Here is a 15,604-nt window from a genome sequence, read left to right as displayed (position 1 = left end):
ACCACTTTCCAGACTTGGTAAGTTGTACCTTTCCTTTAATTGATCTTGCAAAGGGTTAGAATGGATAATAAAGATTAAAACCAATTAATCGATAATTTTGTAATTATGGAACGAACTTAATTTATAAATTTTCTTTTTAGACTCTCAGCATTGTTTGCCTTTTTGGAAACATTTATTAATTTTCCATTTTTTAAATTTCCAGGTAACTTGGGTTTTTACTCCTGTAACACCTGAAATAACAAGTCTTGATACAGAGAATATAGATGACATTTTAAGTAAGTATCTTGATATTTTTTAAGTATATTTTTTTCTCTGTGAAGAGTTAGTTTATATACAAAAGTAAAATAAAATCTCAATTATGGAACAGTTGAGGAGCCAGCATTCTATGGTATACAGAATTAACAAAGCATTTTTGATTTTAATTTTTAGTAATTTTTTTTTTTAAATGTGTAAGTTTACTTTCCTGTGTTACAAGTTAACTTGTTTTATTTCTCTGCCAGGTTATAAATACCACTCTTAATTCATAGAATATTTTGTTGCTTAGGGGCCAGTAGTTTCCATTGTGCAGTATTAAATGTTAATGACCTTAGAACCACACCCTACATTTTTTTTGTCATTTTTAGCTTTTAGCTAAATCACCTACTCTTTTATTGTCAGTGGTTCAGTTTAGTTCAGTAATTGTTGTGTTTGTTTGCTGACACTGTGATTTTAGATACACTTAACTTGGGGGAAAACATTTCTTGTTTTTAAAAGTAGTAGAGGGAAGGTGAAGATATGGTTGATAGAAAAATCACATCGTAGGAAATTTAAGAAAATGTAGTATGGGTAAATCATTTCTTTTTTTTTTAAGCACTTATTTCACCCACTGGTTTAAACAAAACTAAAAATAATAGGACATAAAGGAAGTATTCACTGACTATTATATATTGTTTTATGTTCTTGGAACTGGTTTTAAATGCTAAAAAGCCTATTTGCACATTATGGGATTTCTTTAGAGAAATGGTGCTATAAACTTTAGGCTGTCTCAGCATCCCATGGAGGACTTTTAATTCCAGTACTTCTGGACCTGTGCCCCCATCCCCCCATCCCCATCCTCCCCCAGTTTCTGATAGAAATTGCTAGACTCTGCCTAAGAATTTGCATTTCTCTAAGTTCTGGTGTGATGCTGGTACTTCTGATCCCAGAGATTAGTTTGTGAACCACAGTACTGTAGCATGAATAGTAAGTAGGTAAAAAGTGCTTTGAGGGTAAAAAAGGAAAAAGAGAATTGAAACTCAAATGTCATCTTCACTCCTTTCATCTTTCAAATTCTAAAATATCTTTGTGGGTTTTCTTTTCTTTTTTGGTGAGTACTGAGTATTTAAGGAGTTTCTTTCTCTGTATTAGGTTTAAACTAAAGAACAGATACACCTTTCTCATCTTTATATCTGGATATGCAAATGATACTGAGTTATTTTTTGCAACAAAATAACTATTAAACAGGTAGGAACCAGAAAAGGTGTATCTAATGCAACACTGTTGTAGATTACTTGTTGAACTCGTTGGCATCTGAGATTTAGAAATAGCTTAGTTATTCAAGTTTATTCTCTGAAATAGGATTTTATTTGTAGGGCTAATTCTCAATTATTCATGAACATGGAAGGTTAAAAAATGGATTATTAAAATCCAGATCACTCCACTTCACATTTTACGAAAGCAGGCTATTTAGTAGCTTAATTGCCTGATCTGGGTTTGACTCTCCATTTTTTTTTAATATGCATTCAGTGGAGGTATTAAGATGGAGGATATAGAGAAAAGGAATAGGAACTCCCACAAATTATATATGCCACCCATGACTCTATTTATGGGTTTCTGAGTGAGAGGTAACTTGTTTATTGTGCATTTTTAGTGGGCCTTTAACAATGGAAAAAGATAATGATGAAAAACATATCTTTAATTATGTCATAATTATGTAGACACAAGTAACTTAGATTGTTTGGTTTTGTTTTTCAATTTCAGACAATGCTGATGTTGCTTTAGTAAATTTTTATGCTGATTGGTGAGTAAATATATTATTATTTGGGGGTGGTGCATCATTTAGGTTTTTTTGTTTGTTTTACTTTCTAAAGGTGAATTTTCTTTGCTAGAAAGGAGTGGGGAAGCCTCTTTTATGAGACGGTATTCCATGCACGAATCAGTTAAGGTTCATTCACAAATGAAGCAGCTTAATTTGGTGAGCATTTGTTTTAAGAGAGAAAATATATACCCGATTCCTTTATCACACATTTTAGAATAAAAGCAGGTAATGTAAAAAACTCAGATCTCTCATTCACACACACACACACACACACACACACACACACACACACACTCGAGTACATATTGCAGTTCTCTGTTTTTCCTAAGGAAGTAGGGCAGTGTTTATAGAGTTGAGGGTGTGGGTGTGACACATTTAGAAGGAAAAATAATGTTGACGTTTTTTAACATATACCATCTACTACTACTTGTAGGAAGCCTTTACTCCCTTCTCTGTCTGAATTGGCTTCTATCTTGTATGTTCATATGGTTCCCTATGTACCACATTCTTTTCTTACTCCACTGTTTTGTCTTTCATCTTTGTGTCCTAACAAACAAATTTTTGGGGCAGAGATGATGTCTTAGTATTCCCAGCATCTAGAACAAGGCAGATATTAAAGAATGTGGCATGGGGATAGGAAGAAGGGAGCCTCAGCTGGAGAGAAGTTAGAAACATTCACATAATCCTTATTCCTAGACAATCTGTTTCTTATATGACCCTTTTAGGCTTACTACCTACTAGTTGCCACTGTCCTACTTCAGAACACAGTACTGCAATTCAGGTAAATTGCAGTACTGTGGTCTAAAATAGGACAGTTCCTGGTTTATTGCTTGTGCTTCTAGGCCAGTGTATTTCCATTCTGTTTTCTAGAAAGTAAGCCAGAATAGTGTATCCTAAAGTGCAAATTGCATTAGTTTATTTCTTATCTTGAAACCCTTAGCTGGTTTTTCATTACCTTTAGTTGGTCCTTTACCTTGGCCTAGGAGGCCTCTCACAAGCTGGTTCCTTTCTATCTCTACAGCTATATCACTTGCTGTTCCAGTTATACCGAATGTCTTTCAGTTTCTTTAATATTCTATACTCTTTCATCACTAAACCTTTAGTCATGGTTTTTTCTCTGTCTGAATACGATTTCTCCTCTTTTACTCACTGTTTACCTCAGTAAGTCTGAATCATCTTTTAAGTCTTAGGTTAGATACCACTTTCTCCAGGTCACCTTTCTACATCAATATCCTGACTCCCCTACTCTCAACTCAGATTAGGAATCCTTTTTATATCTTCTCATAACACCCCATACTTACCCAGTCATAATACTTGTATACTATGGTTTAGTTGGCGGCTCCCTATTATATTATTAGCTTTGTGAGAAGTTATCATATCTTTTTTCAACATGAATCCCCCCAAGCACTTTGCACAATACTTGCAGATAAGTACATAATAAATATTTACTGGACAAATGATGTATGGTGTCTGTATTTGAAAAATTTCTGCAAAATGTTGAAGATATACAGAGAAAATACCATTTATAAAATGATACTATGAAAGATAGCATTTTCCAAGGTAAATTAGGATTACCCATGTGTAACATTAGCCACAAAATTTGGTCAAAGATTATCTAGTTCAATCCACTTTAAAAATAAAATTGAAGAGTTCCTACTGCGGCTCAGTGGGTTAAGGTTTGGCATTGCTGCAGCTGTGGTATCAGTTGTAACTGTGGCTCAGATTCTATTCTTGGCCGGGAACTTCCATATGGCATGGTTGTGGCTGAAAAAGAAAGAAAAAAACAAACAAACAGAAAAACTGAGATCCAGAGAAATAAATGTTTTCCCAAGGTCACCTGACTAGATTGCAGCAGAATTAAAACTAGAATGCAGTTATCTTGACAGAGGGATTTTGTGTGTTGTAGGAAAGAGAACATGCCAACAACCTTGTTGCAAAAGTCGATTGGAAATGTGGACTAACTGCAATTATTTGAGAAACACATTGCCCAAAAAATACCTGGAGTTGTTCATAAATTAATACTCTTTTATTCAACTGACAAAACTTAGGTAACTTGCTTAGGAGATAGACTTACACTGTGTGGTTTCAAAGGCTGGATTCTGAGTTCCCTCTGGACGTTATGGTTGTGGCACAGTTTAAGGAAGAATTCTTTATTAGAGCTGCCTAAAAATATACCTTAGAGGACAGTAGCCATAGTAGGAACTTAATGATGCTATTATTGTGCCAGACTCTTTACATACATTGTATTTAATACCCAGAACTACCTTGCAGGTAGATATTATAATTTCCATTTTAGGTTGAGGAAATTCAGGCTCAGAAAGGTCATATGGCTAGTAAGTGGTGGAACAGGGGTTTAAACTCAGTTATCTCTGACTCCAAAGCTTATTTTTTTCCCTACTACGTTATCCTAATAAGTGCCCCTAAATTGTCCCTGCAGAGACTTACTCATTTGGTTGATTTGTAAAGGGTTGATTCAGACACTAGCTTGGAGATTGGATTCAAATGATCCTTTAGGCCCTTTCAATATATCTATTTGCTTTGGTTTTGTTACTTTTATAAATGTAGCTTTCCATATGTATGAAGATACAGTAGTATTGCAATTGAATTTTTATCTTATCTTCCCCTTTCACCTTTTGGTATTAAAACATCCTGTTTTAAAGATGAATCCGTGCTTATATGCTTACTGGGAAGAAACCTGGACAATCCAGAAACGAGCTCTTAATATCTTTTTTACCTTGCCTGTCCACTGATTCTTTACTAAGACACATCCTAACTCTTGAAGAAACCATTAATCAATCCCTACTCCTTGCCTCCCCAGTCCTCTAGAACCCTATCTTCAGCAGACTATAAAAACCCACAAATCTATGGGCCTAGCCTCTCCAGTTCCTGCATTCTATGGATTTATTCATTTAACAGACATCTACTGAAATGCTTATTAGAATATGTAGTTAAGTAAGACACGGTCCCTGATGTCCACAGACCCCACCCACCTATCCCAGATGGGAGAGATTTAAGAATGCTAAAAGATGAAAGAGCCACTTGAAAGCAAGAGATTGAAGATACAGATTGTGTCTCCTTGGTATATTCTAGGACATCTCCTTAGGAAGTCAGGTGAGTGGGCTAGAAGAGTTATATACAAAAAGAAATAGGGAGAAAGTATAAAGTTTGTTATCCTTTCATAGGCTTTATGATATTTTGTTGAATTATAGTTAATATGTATGACCTAATCCCATGCTGATTAAAGAGTTCATCAGCTTCATTTAAATGAATTTCTTGGTAGAAAGGAGCTCTGGAAGTAACAGTAGCAATTACAGTTTGTTTGGGGTTTTTTGTTGTTATTAACAAATATTCGATACCTCTTTCATATGAGAATAACCATTCCAGCCCAGCTGCTTGTATGCTGATTCTGATTCTTCTCTTTTTTATCAGGTCCCTTTAATGAGCCACAGAATATATTTTTGAAGTGGTTGGCCTGATTAAGGAGCAGTCAGAATTAGAAGTATTATGTTTCTGGAATATTGTGGGGTTTGTGCCCCTTTTTAAAAGTAAAAGCAAAAAACAAAAACTATAAAGGAAACATGGCTGTGATGTCTCATTTAGGAATTTAAATTTTTTTCTCCTGAACTTAGTATTTTTAATAGTTTATAGATACAAAAGCCCATTTTAACCAGAGGTAAATTTTGAGAGGAAACAGTTCAGTATACCCCATGTATATCATTTCCATACAACTTATTTATTTAGTATGCTGACTTGCCTATTAGATTTGAGTGAATTTGTCAGGTGAATCAGTATGATATTTACAATAAATTCCTGTTTTAAAGATTTTGTAGTCTAAAAATATATTTAGAGAAAGCTAATTTTTCTTATAGAAAATGCCTCAGTCTCAGTAGTTTACAAGTCCAAGCTAAATATATCTTAGAGGGCTTATTTCAGACTTGTTTCATTGTCTCTGTGAGAGATCCTTAGCTTTGTGTATCATAATATTGGCCATTTTCTTTCAGTGAAAAAGCTCAACATCTTTAAATTATTTGCATAGTCTTTGAAATAGAGTAGTCTCAATTTCAGAATTGTTTTCCTCGCTAATGAATGACATCAGGATTCCTGAATTAACAATGTGATTGTTTCAAAAGCTGTTTATTTTACATATCCTAAATATGAATGGATAACAATGGAAATAAAATTTTATTATTTCTGCTTTTCAGTTTTAATTGGTATCCTTCTTGTGCACAGGTGTCGTTTTAGCCAGATGTTGCACCCAATATTTGAAGAAGCCTCCAATGTCATTAAGGAAGAATATCCAAATGAAAATCAAGTAGTGTTTGCCAGAGTTGATTGCGATCAGCACTGTAAGTACCTCAATCGGAAGTCTGGAAGAAACTGTCCTAAAGTTTCTCACAGAGACACATACACACACAGACACACACACACACACACACTTAAAAAAAAAAAGCTCTCCTTTAAGTAGAGAACAAGCCAGAAATGTTCTGGTGAGGTTAAAATATTAATATTTAATCTGTACGTACTTACAACACTACTTTCCATTTTGTTTGTGTGAGGGAGTTCAAAAAATTTTTTTTCATTAAAATTTATTGGGGCAAGCAAATATCAAAATCAGTAAATACAATTGAAATATAGTTTTAGGAAAGAAGGATTTCTGTTAGTTTAAGAATCATGCAAAATACCATTTGTATTCATTTCAAATTAATCTCAGATTTTTCACTGTTTCAGTTATTTAATTCTACTAAAATCGGTCTAGGCTATCTTTGAGATGTAATTTGCTGTAGTTACTGATTATAATTACTGAGAATGTTGAGAAGCTTAGGTTAGACTCATTTAAAACCCACCCTCTTGGACTTGGTTTGTCCCAGTGGAGCTTTCTCTGTAAAATCCTCATGATTTTCCATATACTTGACAGATTTCTCGAGCTTGAGCTGGTGATTTTGCAGTGGTTTTGTCTCCTCAGTGTTCCCGTTACCATTGGACTTAACTCATGGTACCAAACTCATTGCCTTTTGTAGTTCTGCATCCTTGTGTCTTAGTTGTCTCACCAGTTGTAACGTCAGTTCTTCAAAGAGAGGAACTGTTTTGTCTTTTCTTTGTTTTTAATGCTCCATTTTAAGTGGTGACCAAACTAATCTTGAATTTCAAGCATCTGACAATTTCTGGGAGACAAAGATTGCTCATTAAAAGCTTGTTGCATTGAATTATTGGTAAGTTAGCCTGAATACAGAACACTTCCTTTCTGCAAATATTCTGTCCTTTATACCTGACAAGTAGAATGTGTGTGTGTGTGTTTGTATGTATGTGTGTACAATAACTTTTCGTTTTGCTCCTGATGGAATGGAAATAAAGTGACTTAATCAATATCGTATACCTTAATATCTAGTCACGGCAGACTTAGAATCTAGATCTCCTGACCAAATGCTTTCACAGACCTACTTGCTTCTTTTCTGTTCAATTCAACCAACATTTTGAGGATTTTCTGGTATAGCTGTGTGCTAGGCAGAAATAGTTAGCAGCAGAGCATTTCAAAATCTTACAAGCCATGCCCCACATTTCTGTCTGCTGAGATTCATAACTAGATAGGATGAAGGGAGCAATAAAAGGTTGTCAGTACAACCGTGGACTGTTTCCACACTGCTTTCTGGATCTTTCCTCCCACCTTTCACTGACAGAACATGTTTTTGGTGTGGGTTTCTCATTTCAAGTCTTTCTATTCTTTATGTATTTAATTAGATATTACAGACAGCAGTCCTTACTTTCACTGAATTGGGACTGTAAAATGTGAAATTTTGCTCTCAAGCTTACAGTCTTTGGGAAGAACAATTAACTATTGTTGAACCATACATATAATTTATTCTACTTCTAAACAGCTTAACATTAGAGATAAATCTGACATCATTTCTAGTAATCAAGTTCTGTTTTTAATGGGAGTGAATAGCCTCAGTTAAGATGTTTTTTTGATCCACCAGAGAAATCTACAAAATTAGTTTTTTGCTAATGAAAGTTATAATCCAAGACATTATGTATATTCTCTAAATATTTTTTCCCTTCTGTATAATTCTTCACTTTTTAAAAGGAACATTATGAAATCTTTATTGATGATTTCTTCATATTTCCACTCTCTTTAGAGATTGTATGACAACCTGTACTTTAGGTAATCCCTTATCTGCCAGTTGAATTGTAGAGATTTTGACCTGGAAGGATCCCGAGAATCCTGTGGTCTAGAGAGGAAGGCCTGTTAGGCTGATTGTCCCTCGGTAGGATTTGGCAGGTATTTATTGCAGTATAATTGACAAATAATAAGCTGCACAAGCTTAAATTACATAATTTAATGTTTTGAACATGTATGTAGCCATGAAACCATTATCATAGTCAAGATATCAGCATATCTGTCATCTCCCAAATTTTGCTTGTGCTCCTTTGTGGTCCCTCTCTCTCCCCATCCGTCGTCAGGGGACCATGGAACCACTTTCTGTTAATATAGATTCATTTGCATTTTCTAGGATTTTGTGATAAGTGGAATCATGCATTTCGTGTTTTTGTGTGTTATTTTTGACTTAGCATTGTTATTTTAAGGTGGTTACATGTATTATTGTTTTTATTATTAAATGGCATTCCATTATATGGATGTATTCCATAATTTCTTTAACTATTCACATATTAACAGACATATGGGTTGTTGCCATTTGGGGGCTATTATAAATAAAGCTGCTATGAAGTTTCAGGCACAGTTCTTTGTACATATGCTTTCACTTATTCTGGGCAAATACCTAGGTGTGAAATACAAGTATTTGTATAATTTTACGTATCTACCAGCAATATATGAGTATTCTAGTTGTTCCATATTCTTGCCAACACTTGGTATGGTCAGTCTGTTTAATTTAACGTATCTGTTAAATTATTAACAGGTGTGACAATTTCTTCTTTTTTAGTTTCTTACAATATATTCTTTTTTTTTTGTCTTTTTTTTTTTTTTTTGTCTTTTGCTATTTCTTGGGCCGCTCCTGCGGCATATGGAGGTTCCCAGGCTAGGGGTTGAATCAGAGCTGTAGCCACCGGCCTACGCCAGAGCCACAGCAACGCGGGATCCGAGCCGCGTCTGCAACCTACACCACAGCTCACGGCAACGCCGGATCGTTAACCCACTGAGCAAGGGCAGGGACCGAACCCGCAACCTCATGGTTCCTAGTCGGATTCGTTAACCACTGCGCCACGACAGGAACTCCCTTACAATATATTCTTATTGTGTTTTGAGAACTCTTTATACAAGTTCTCTTTTAAGTGTGTAATTTACATGTATTTTTCTCCCATTCTACTCCCTTCTGAGTGAATTGTGGTAAAATATACAGAGCATAAAATTTACAGTATGTACCATTTTTAATTGTACAGTTCAGTAATATTAAGTATATTCACATTGCTATATAACATACTTCAGAACTTTATCTTGCAAAACTGAAATACTAAACAGATCCTATTTCCCCCTCCCCTTAGTCCCTGACAACCACTGTTCTTTCTGTTGCTATGAATTTGACTACTGTAGGTACTTCATATAAGCAGAACCAGACAGCATTTGTCTTTTTTATGGCAGGCTTATTTCACTTAGCATAATGTCCTGAAGGTAAATCCATGCTATGACATGTCACAGAATTTCCTTCCATTTGGAGGCTGAATGATATTCCATTGTATGGCTGTCCCAGAACTTCTTTACCCATTCATCCATCAAGGGACACATGTTGTTTCTGTGTCCTAATGCTGCTATGAACATAAGAGGGCAGATATCTCTTCAACATATTGTTTTTCATAGCAGCTATACCAATTTTTATATTCTTGCCAGCAGTGTACAAGGGTTCCAATTTCTCCACATCCTTGCCAACACTTGTTTACTATTTTTGTGATAATAGCCATCCTAAAGAGTGGGAAGTGCTACCTCATTGTGGTTTTGATTTGCATTTCTCTAGTTATTAAGTAATGTTGAGCATCTTTTCATATGCCTGTTGGCCATTTGTATATCTTCTTTGGTGAAATATTTGTTTGAGTCCTTTGCCCATTTATTAATAATTTTGTTGTTGTTGTTGTTTTACCTGGGATTATTTCAAATCCTTGGGCCATTTTGTGGAGAATTGTCATTTTAACAATAGTGAATCTGCTAATACATGAACATTGTATATCTCCCCTTTTATTTAGTTTTTCCAGTTTCTCTTAGCAGCGTTTTGAAGTTTTCATCAATGTTTTAGGCTACAAGGCTTTCACGTCTTTGTCAGACTTATCACTATGTATTTATTTTTTGTTGCTGTTTTTAGTGATACTTTCAAAATAAACTTTTAGAAGTTCCCTGGTGGCCTAGAAGTTAAGGATCTGGCATTGTCAATGGTGTGGTCTGGGACCTTCCACATGCCGTGGGTGCAGCCAGAAAAAAACCCCAACTTTTAATTTTTGGAACAAATGTAGAGATATAGAAAAGTTATAGATGTAACACAGAGACTTACCTTGTACTCCTTACCAAGTTTATCTTAATGTTGACATTTTACATTACCATGGTACATTTGTTGAAACTAAGAAACTAACACTAGTATATTACTACTAACTAAACTATAGATTTGATTCAGATTTTTTCCAATTGTTCCACTCATCTCCTTTTTCTGTTCTAAGATCCAGGACATTGCATGTAGTCATCAGGTCTTCTTAGTTACTGCCCATCTGTTCATTTCTCATTCTTTCCTTTTTTTTCCCACAACCTTGACAGTTTTGAGGAGTATTAGTTGGGTATTTTGTAAAATGTCCCTTATTTTGGATTTGTCTTCTATTTCTATTTTTCCTTAGTTCTCAAACATCTTTTGTGAGATCTATTATTCCTAAGTATTTCTTATTTTTGATGCTATTATAAATGGCATTGATGGAGTTCCCTGATGGCTCAGCAGGTTAAGGACCTGACATTGTCACTGCTGTGGCTCTGGTTAATGCTGTGATATGTCTCTGGCCCAGAAACTTCTACATGCTGTGGTCATGGCCAAAAAAAATGGTATTGATTTTTAAAATTTTAATTTCTGGTTGTTTGTTGCTAGTTTAAAGAAATACAACTGATTTTTGTATAGTGATCATGTGTATTGGTACTTATTAGTTCTAAAAATTATTAAGTAGATCTCATAGGATTTTCTACTTAGACAGTTATGCTGTATGCAAATAAAAACAGTTTTACTTGATATGGTCTTTATTTCCTGACTCTTCTTTCCAGCCAAGTGTACCTACTTGGCTGCTTCAGGATTAGATTCTGTCAGGTGGAAGATCTATATGAAGCTTCCTAGCAAAAGCAGAAGGTGACTTCAGAATGAAGATATCATCCTTCCCACATATGTGTCTGTCTTATTAATCACCTGTCTGACATTGTGGCAACCTACTATTTCTGCTTTCCGATACTTAAGTTTGTCTATCTTGCTTCCGACTCACCGTGTCAGCCAGAATTTCCATTCAAAGTAATAGTGTTATTTATTGGAAAAGGTCCTGTAAAAAGTTTCCAGTCAAGTTTCTGGGGAAAAAACTACTGTTTATGTAGTGCTTACTTGGAGTTGGGCATGCTTTTTCCATGTATTATTTCACTGATCTTCACCAGAGCCTCTTGAGTTAGATAGTGTTATTCATTTATTCAACATTTAAAAAAAATATGCTTGTTCTTTGTATTACAGTGGGAGAGGTTCTAGATATAGCAATGAGCCAGACACACCCAGAAAGGCAAGAGCAATACACAGTTGCTCATGGAGGGAAGATTTTGGGTGCTATGAGATAATGAGTCTAACTCAGTCAAGGGGGATAGAGAAGTCCCCTCTGAGACAGTGATATAAGACCCGAAGGAAGAGTAGGAATTTTTAAGGGAAATGGGGGAAGAGGTGTTTTAGACTGACCAGAGGAGGAGTAGGTATGACATTTTTGAGGTAGTTATGAGCGTCAGACTTTCAGAGAGCTGGAGTATATTATCATTTTACGGATGAAGACACTGAAAGTCTTAGGCTGAATGATTTACCAAGGTTACATAGTAAATGGAGGAAGCCAGACTGTCCCCAGGAGTATGCAGTTTTTACCAGGTAACTATGTTATTTTGAAGGTCAAAATAATTTAAATTAAGATTTCTCATAGAAACTGAGAATTCACCTAGTTTCTGCATAAAAATGACTTTAAATGTTTGTTTTGAATTATGTAATAGTCTGTTTAAATAATCTCTAGTGGGTCAGTGTATAAACAAAAATGTAATTACTTATATATGGTATTATTGTTTGTGTTATTGTTTCTATACTGTGTGGCCCAACCCTCTATGAAGGTAGAATCCTTTGTTTTAGTATCAGAAGCCTACTACTTAACTAAGTCGATGTAGTTGGGCAAGTTACTTAAAAAAACAAAACAAAATAAAAAACACTGAACTTACTTTCTGCCATAAAAAGTATGTGTGTGTGTGTGTGTGTGTGTGTAGTGGGAAAGAGGAATGTGATGACCAAATGCAGTAAAATGTTAAATCCAGGTGAGGGTACAGGTTCTCATCATATTACTTTTTCATTTTTTATGTAAGTTTGAAATTTTTCAAAAGAGAAAGTTGGTTTAAAAGGTCACCGAACCAATAATTTGGTTAAGAAAAGAGCAGAGAGGAGGGCCTGGTTCTTTTAGAGATTCTGAGAAAATATTTATGGAAGAAGCTTGAAGTCTGCACTGTACAGGTGTACTATGATACTGTTAATTGTAATTTTTGTTAATTTTCACTATGATAAATGTCCTTCAGCATGATTATTGAATTTGAAAAGAATTTCCTCAGAGTTCTCTTGTGGCGCAGCGGGCTAAGGATCTGGTGTTGTCATGGCAGAGGGTCGCTGCTATGACACAGGTTAGGGATCTGGTGTTGTCGTGGCAGTGGCTTGGGTTGACGCTGTGACACAGGTTCCATCCTGGGCCTGGGAACTTTGACATCTGTGGGCGCAGCCAAAAAAATGAAAAGAATTTCCTTGAATAGACTTTTACTGGCATTTCATGGAGTATACCTAGAGCCACTTGATGGCTTTTGAAAACTGACCCCACCAGTTCTCTCTATGGCTGTCTCAATTTTGCAGTGAAACCTCCCAATTGCAGGGATGGCAATTGAAGCCATTTTGTTGGTCCTGAACTGCATTCTCTCATAAGTTGCTGTCTCCTGGACAGTAGCATTTCTGCCTTACCATGGGGAACTATGGAAAGTAGATGTGCCCTTTGTGAATATTCTCCCATTACCAAGTAGAATTTATGCCAGTAACACAATGATGGCTTAATGTTAGGAAACAGAATAAATCCCATCAGTATCTACAATAGGGAAGACCAGCTAATCTTTGCAATAAATGCTGAAAGAATTGATAAAACCCAACATGGGTTTTGGAAGAAATTAATGTGGCAAAATGAATGAGCCATCCTTTGCTGGCATTGAATTTTTAAAATCTTTAATGACTATGTGTTGCTGCTAGTATTTTGCAGGCTCGAATTGAGGTGTGACACATGTCTGAATTTAGTTGTGAAATCTGTCTATCTTAGCTACAAATCTTGTATATTGTCATACATTTGGGAACTTTTGTCAATGCTGTGTTACAGTTTCTTTTTTTATCAGCCCTGCTTAAGAATCGAGGATGAAGAAACAAACAATATAATTATATAATATAAAATTGTAATGACAGTAATTTTCATAAAACATTCCAAGTGAGTATTTTCAAAGCATTCCCTGTGGAAGGCAATGCATGTATTCATTCCTAAGAAGTGGGTGAGAATTCTTCTTTTGGAGTTGTCCCCTACCTACGTCAGTTTAGTGTCAGGAAAACCCACCTCAGTACATAATTATAGGTTTGCTGCTTGCATGTCTCTCTGTCTCGCTCTCTTCCACCTCGTAGCAGCCCATGGAATGCTGTCTGCTGTATCTTTTATCTCACTTCTTTATATGCCCTTCCTGGGACTTTCTTTGATGAAAGGTTCAGGTAAACTGGATGAGAACTTGGAATTAAAGAAGGAAAGAGAGCAAGAGTGGATATAACAGGCTGATTCCATTCAGTCAGCCCTTTTGATTCCGTGTCTGAGCTGGATGCAACAGCGTTGAATCCTCTCCCCCATGATACGCCCTCCCCACAAAAAAGGTTGGAAATTTTAAGAAAGGCAAGTTTAAACTCAGACTGATGTTCACACAACATCAGGTAGCTTCCAATTATTTAAGCTTAGATATATTTTTTTAAACCTCAGTATTTAGTTTGTAGCTTGAATAACCTTCATCTAGCAGTAAAATTTAGTTCTCCTTCTGAGTCCCTCACATCTCCATTTGTTGTATTTAAGATAGGGAACAGACAAAGTGGAAAAGGAGTAGAGGAAGAGGAAAAGGAAGAGAAAGTCAGGGCAGTTAGAGAGACAGAATCAAGAGACAAATATTGAGGAGCAACCTCTTTCCATAGCCCAGAGGCCATTTATGCCTTGTGATGGCCACTGAGTAGTATTCTAGTATATATATGTACCACATCTTTGTAATCTGTTCCTCTGTCTATGGACATTTAGATTGTTTCCATGTCTTGGCTATTGTGAATAGTTCTGTAGTCAACACTGGGGTGCACATATCTTTTTGAATATAGTTTTGTCCAGATATATGCCTGGGAGTGATATTACTGGGTCATACGGTAGTTCTGTATTTAAAATTTTCTGAGGAACCTCTGTACTGTTGTCCATAGTAGTTGTACCAATTTACATTCCCACCAACAGTTTAGGAGCCTTTTCTCCACACCCTCTTCCAACCTTCATTATTTGTAGACTTATTTATTTATTTTGCTATTTAGGGCCACATCTGCAGCATATGAAAGTTCCCAGGCTAGGGGTCAAATTGGAACTAAAGCTGCCGGCCTGTGCCACAGCAACATGGGATCCAAGCCATGTCTGTGACCTTAGTCCACTGAGTGAGGCCAGGGATTGAACCCGCATCCTCATGGATACTAGTCAGATTTGTTTATGCTGAGCCACAATGGGAATGCCCTGTAGACTTATTAACGATGGCCATTCTGACTGGAGTGAGGTGGTATCTCTTGTGGTTTTGATTTGCATTTCTCTAATAATTAGTGATGTTGAGCATTTTTTCACGTGCCTCTTGGCCATCCCTGTGTCTTCTTTGCAGAAATGTCTATTTAGGTCTTCTGCCATTTTTCAATTGGGTTGTTTAGTTTTTTGTTACTGAGTTGTGGAAGTTGTTTGTATATTTTGAAGATTAAGCCCTTGTTGGTTGCATTGTTTGCAACTTTTTCTCCCATTATGTAGGTTGTTTTGTTTGTTTGTTTTTACAGTTTCCTTTGCTGTGCAAAAGCTCATAAGTTTGATTAGGTCCCATTGGTTTATTTTTCCTTTTATTTCTGTTGCCTTGGGAGTCTGACCTAAGAAAACATTTGTACGGTTTATGTCAGAGAATGTTTTGGCTGTGTTCTCTGCTAGGTTTTATGGTGTCATTTCTTATGTTTCAGTCTTTAGGCCATTTCGAGTTTATTTTTGTGTATGGTGTTTTAGATTCACTGATTTACATCC

The 15,604-nt window shown here is 35.8% G+C and overlaps 1 protein-coding gene across 1 annotated transcript in view; it reads left to right on the top strand.

Annotated features, from left to right (window-relative positions):
• ERP44 (endoplasmic reticulum protein 44) overlaps positions 1 to 15,604 on the top strand; it is a 108,652-nt gene that overhangs the window by 40,784 nt on the left and 52,264 nt on the right. Inside the window, 3 exon segments of the mRNA NM_001137629.1 lie at positions 203 to 275; positions 1,999 to 2,038; positions 6,287 to 6,402. Coding sequence (NP_001131101.1) covers positions 203 to 275; positions 1,999 to 2,038; positions 6,287 to 6,402 — 229 coding nt within the window.

The sequence above is a fragment of the Sus scrofa genome, chromosome 1, assembly GCF_054392235.1.
Source record: "Sus scrofa isolate SSC_HxYL_T2T_F1_AM1 chromosome 1, Sscrofa_HxYL_maternal_Yorkshire_Landrace_v2.0, whole genome shotgun sequence".
In the NCBI taxonomy this organism is placed as follows: Eukaryota; Metazoa; Chordata; class Mammalia; order Artiodactyla; family Suidae; genus Sus; species Sus scrofa.
Note: the sequence above shows the minus strand (reverse complement) of the source record. Positions and strands in the feature narration are given on the sequence as shown.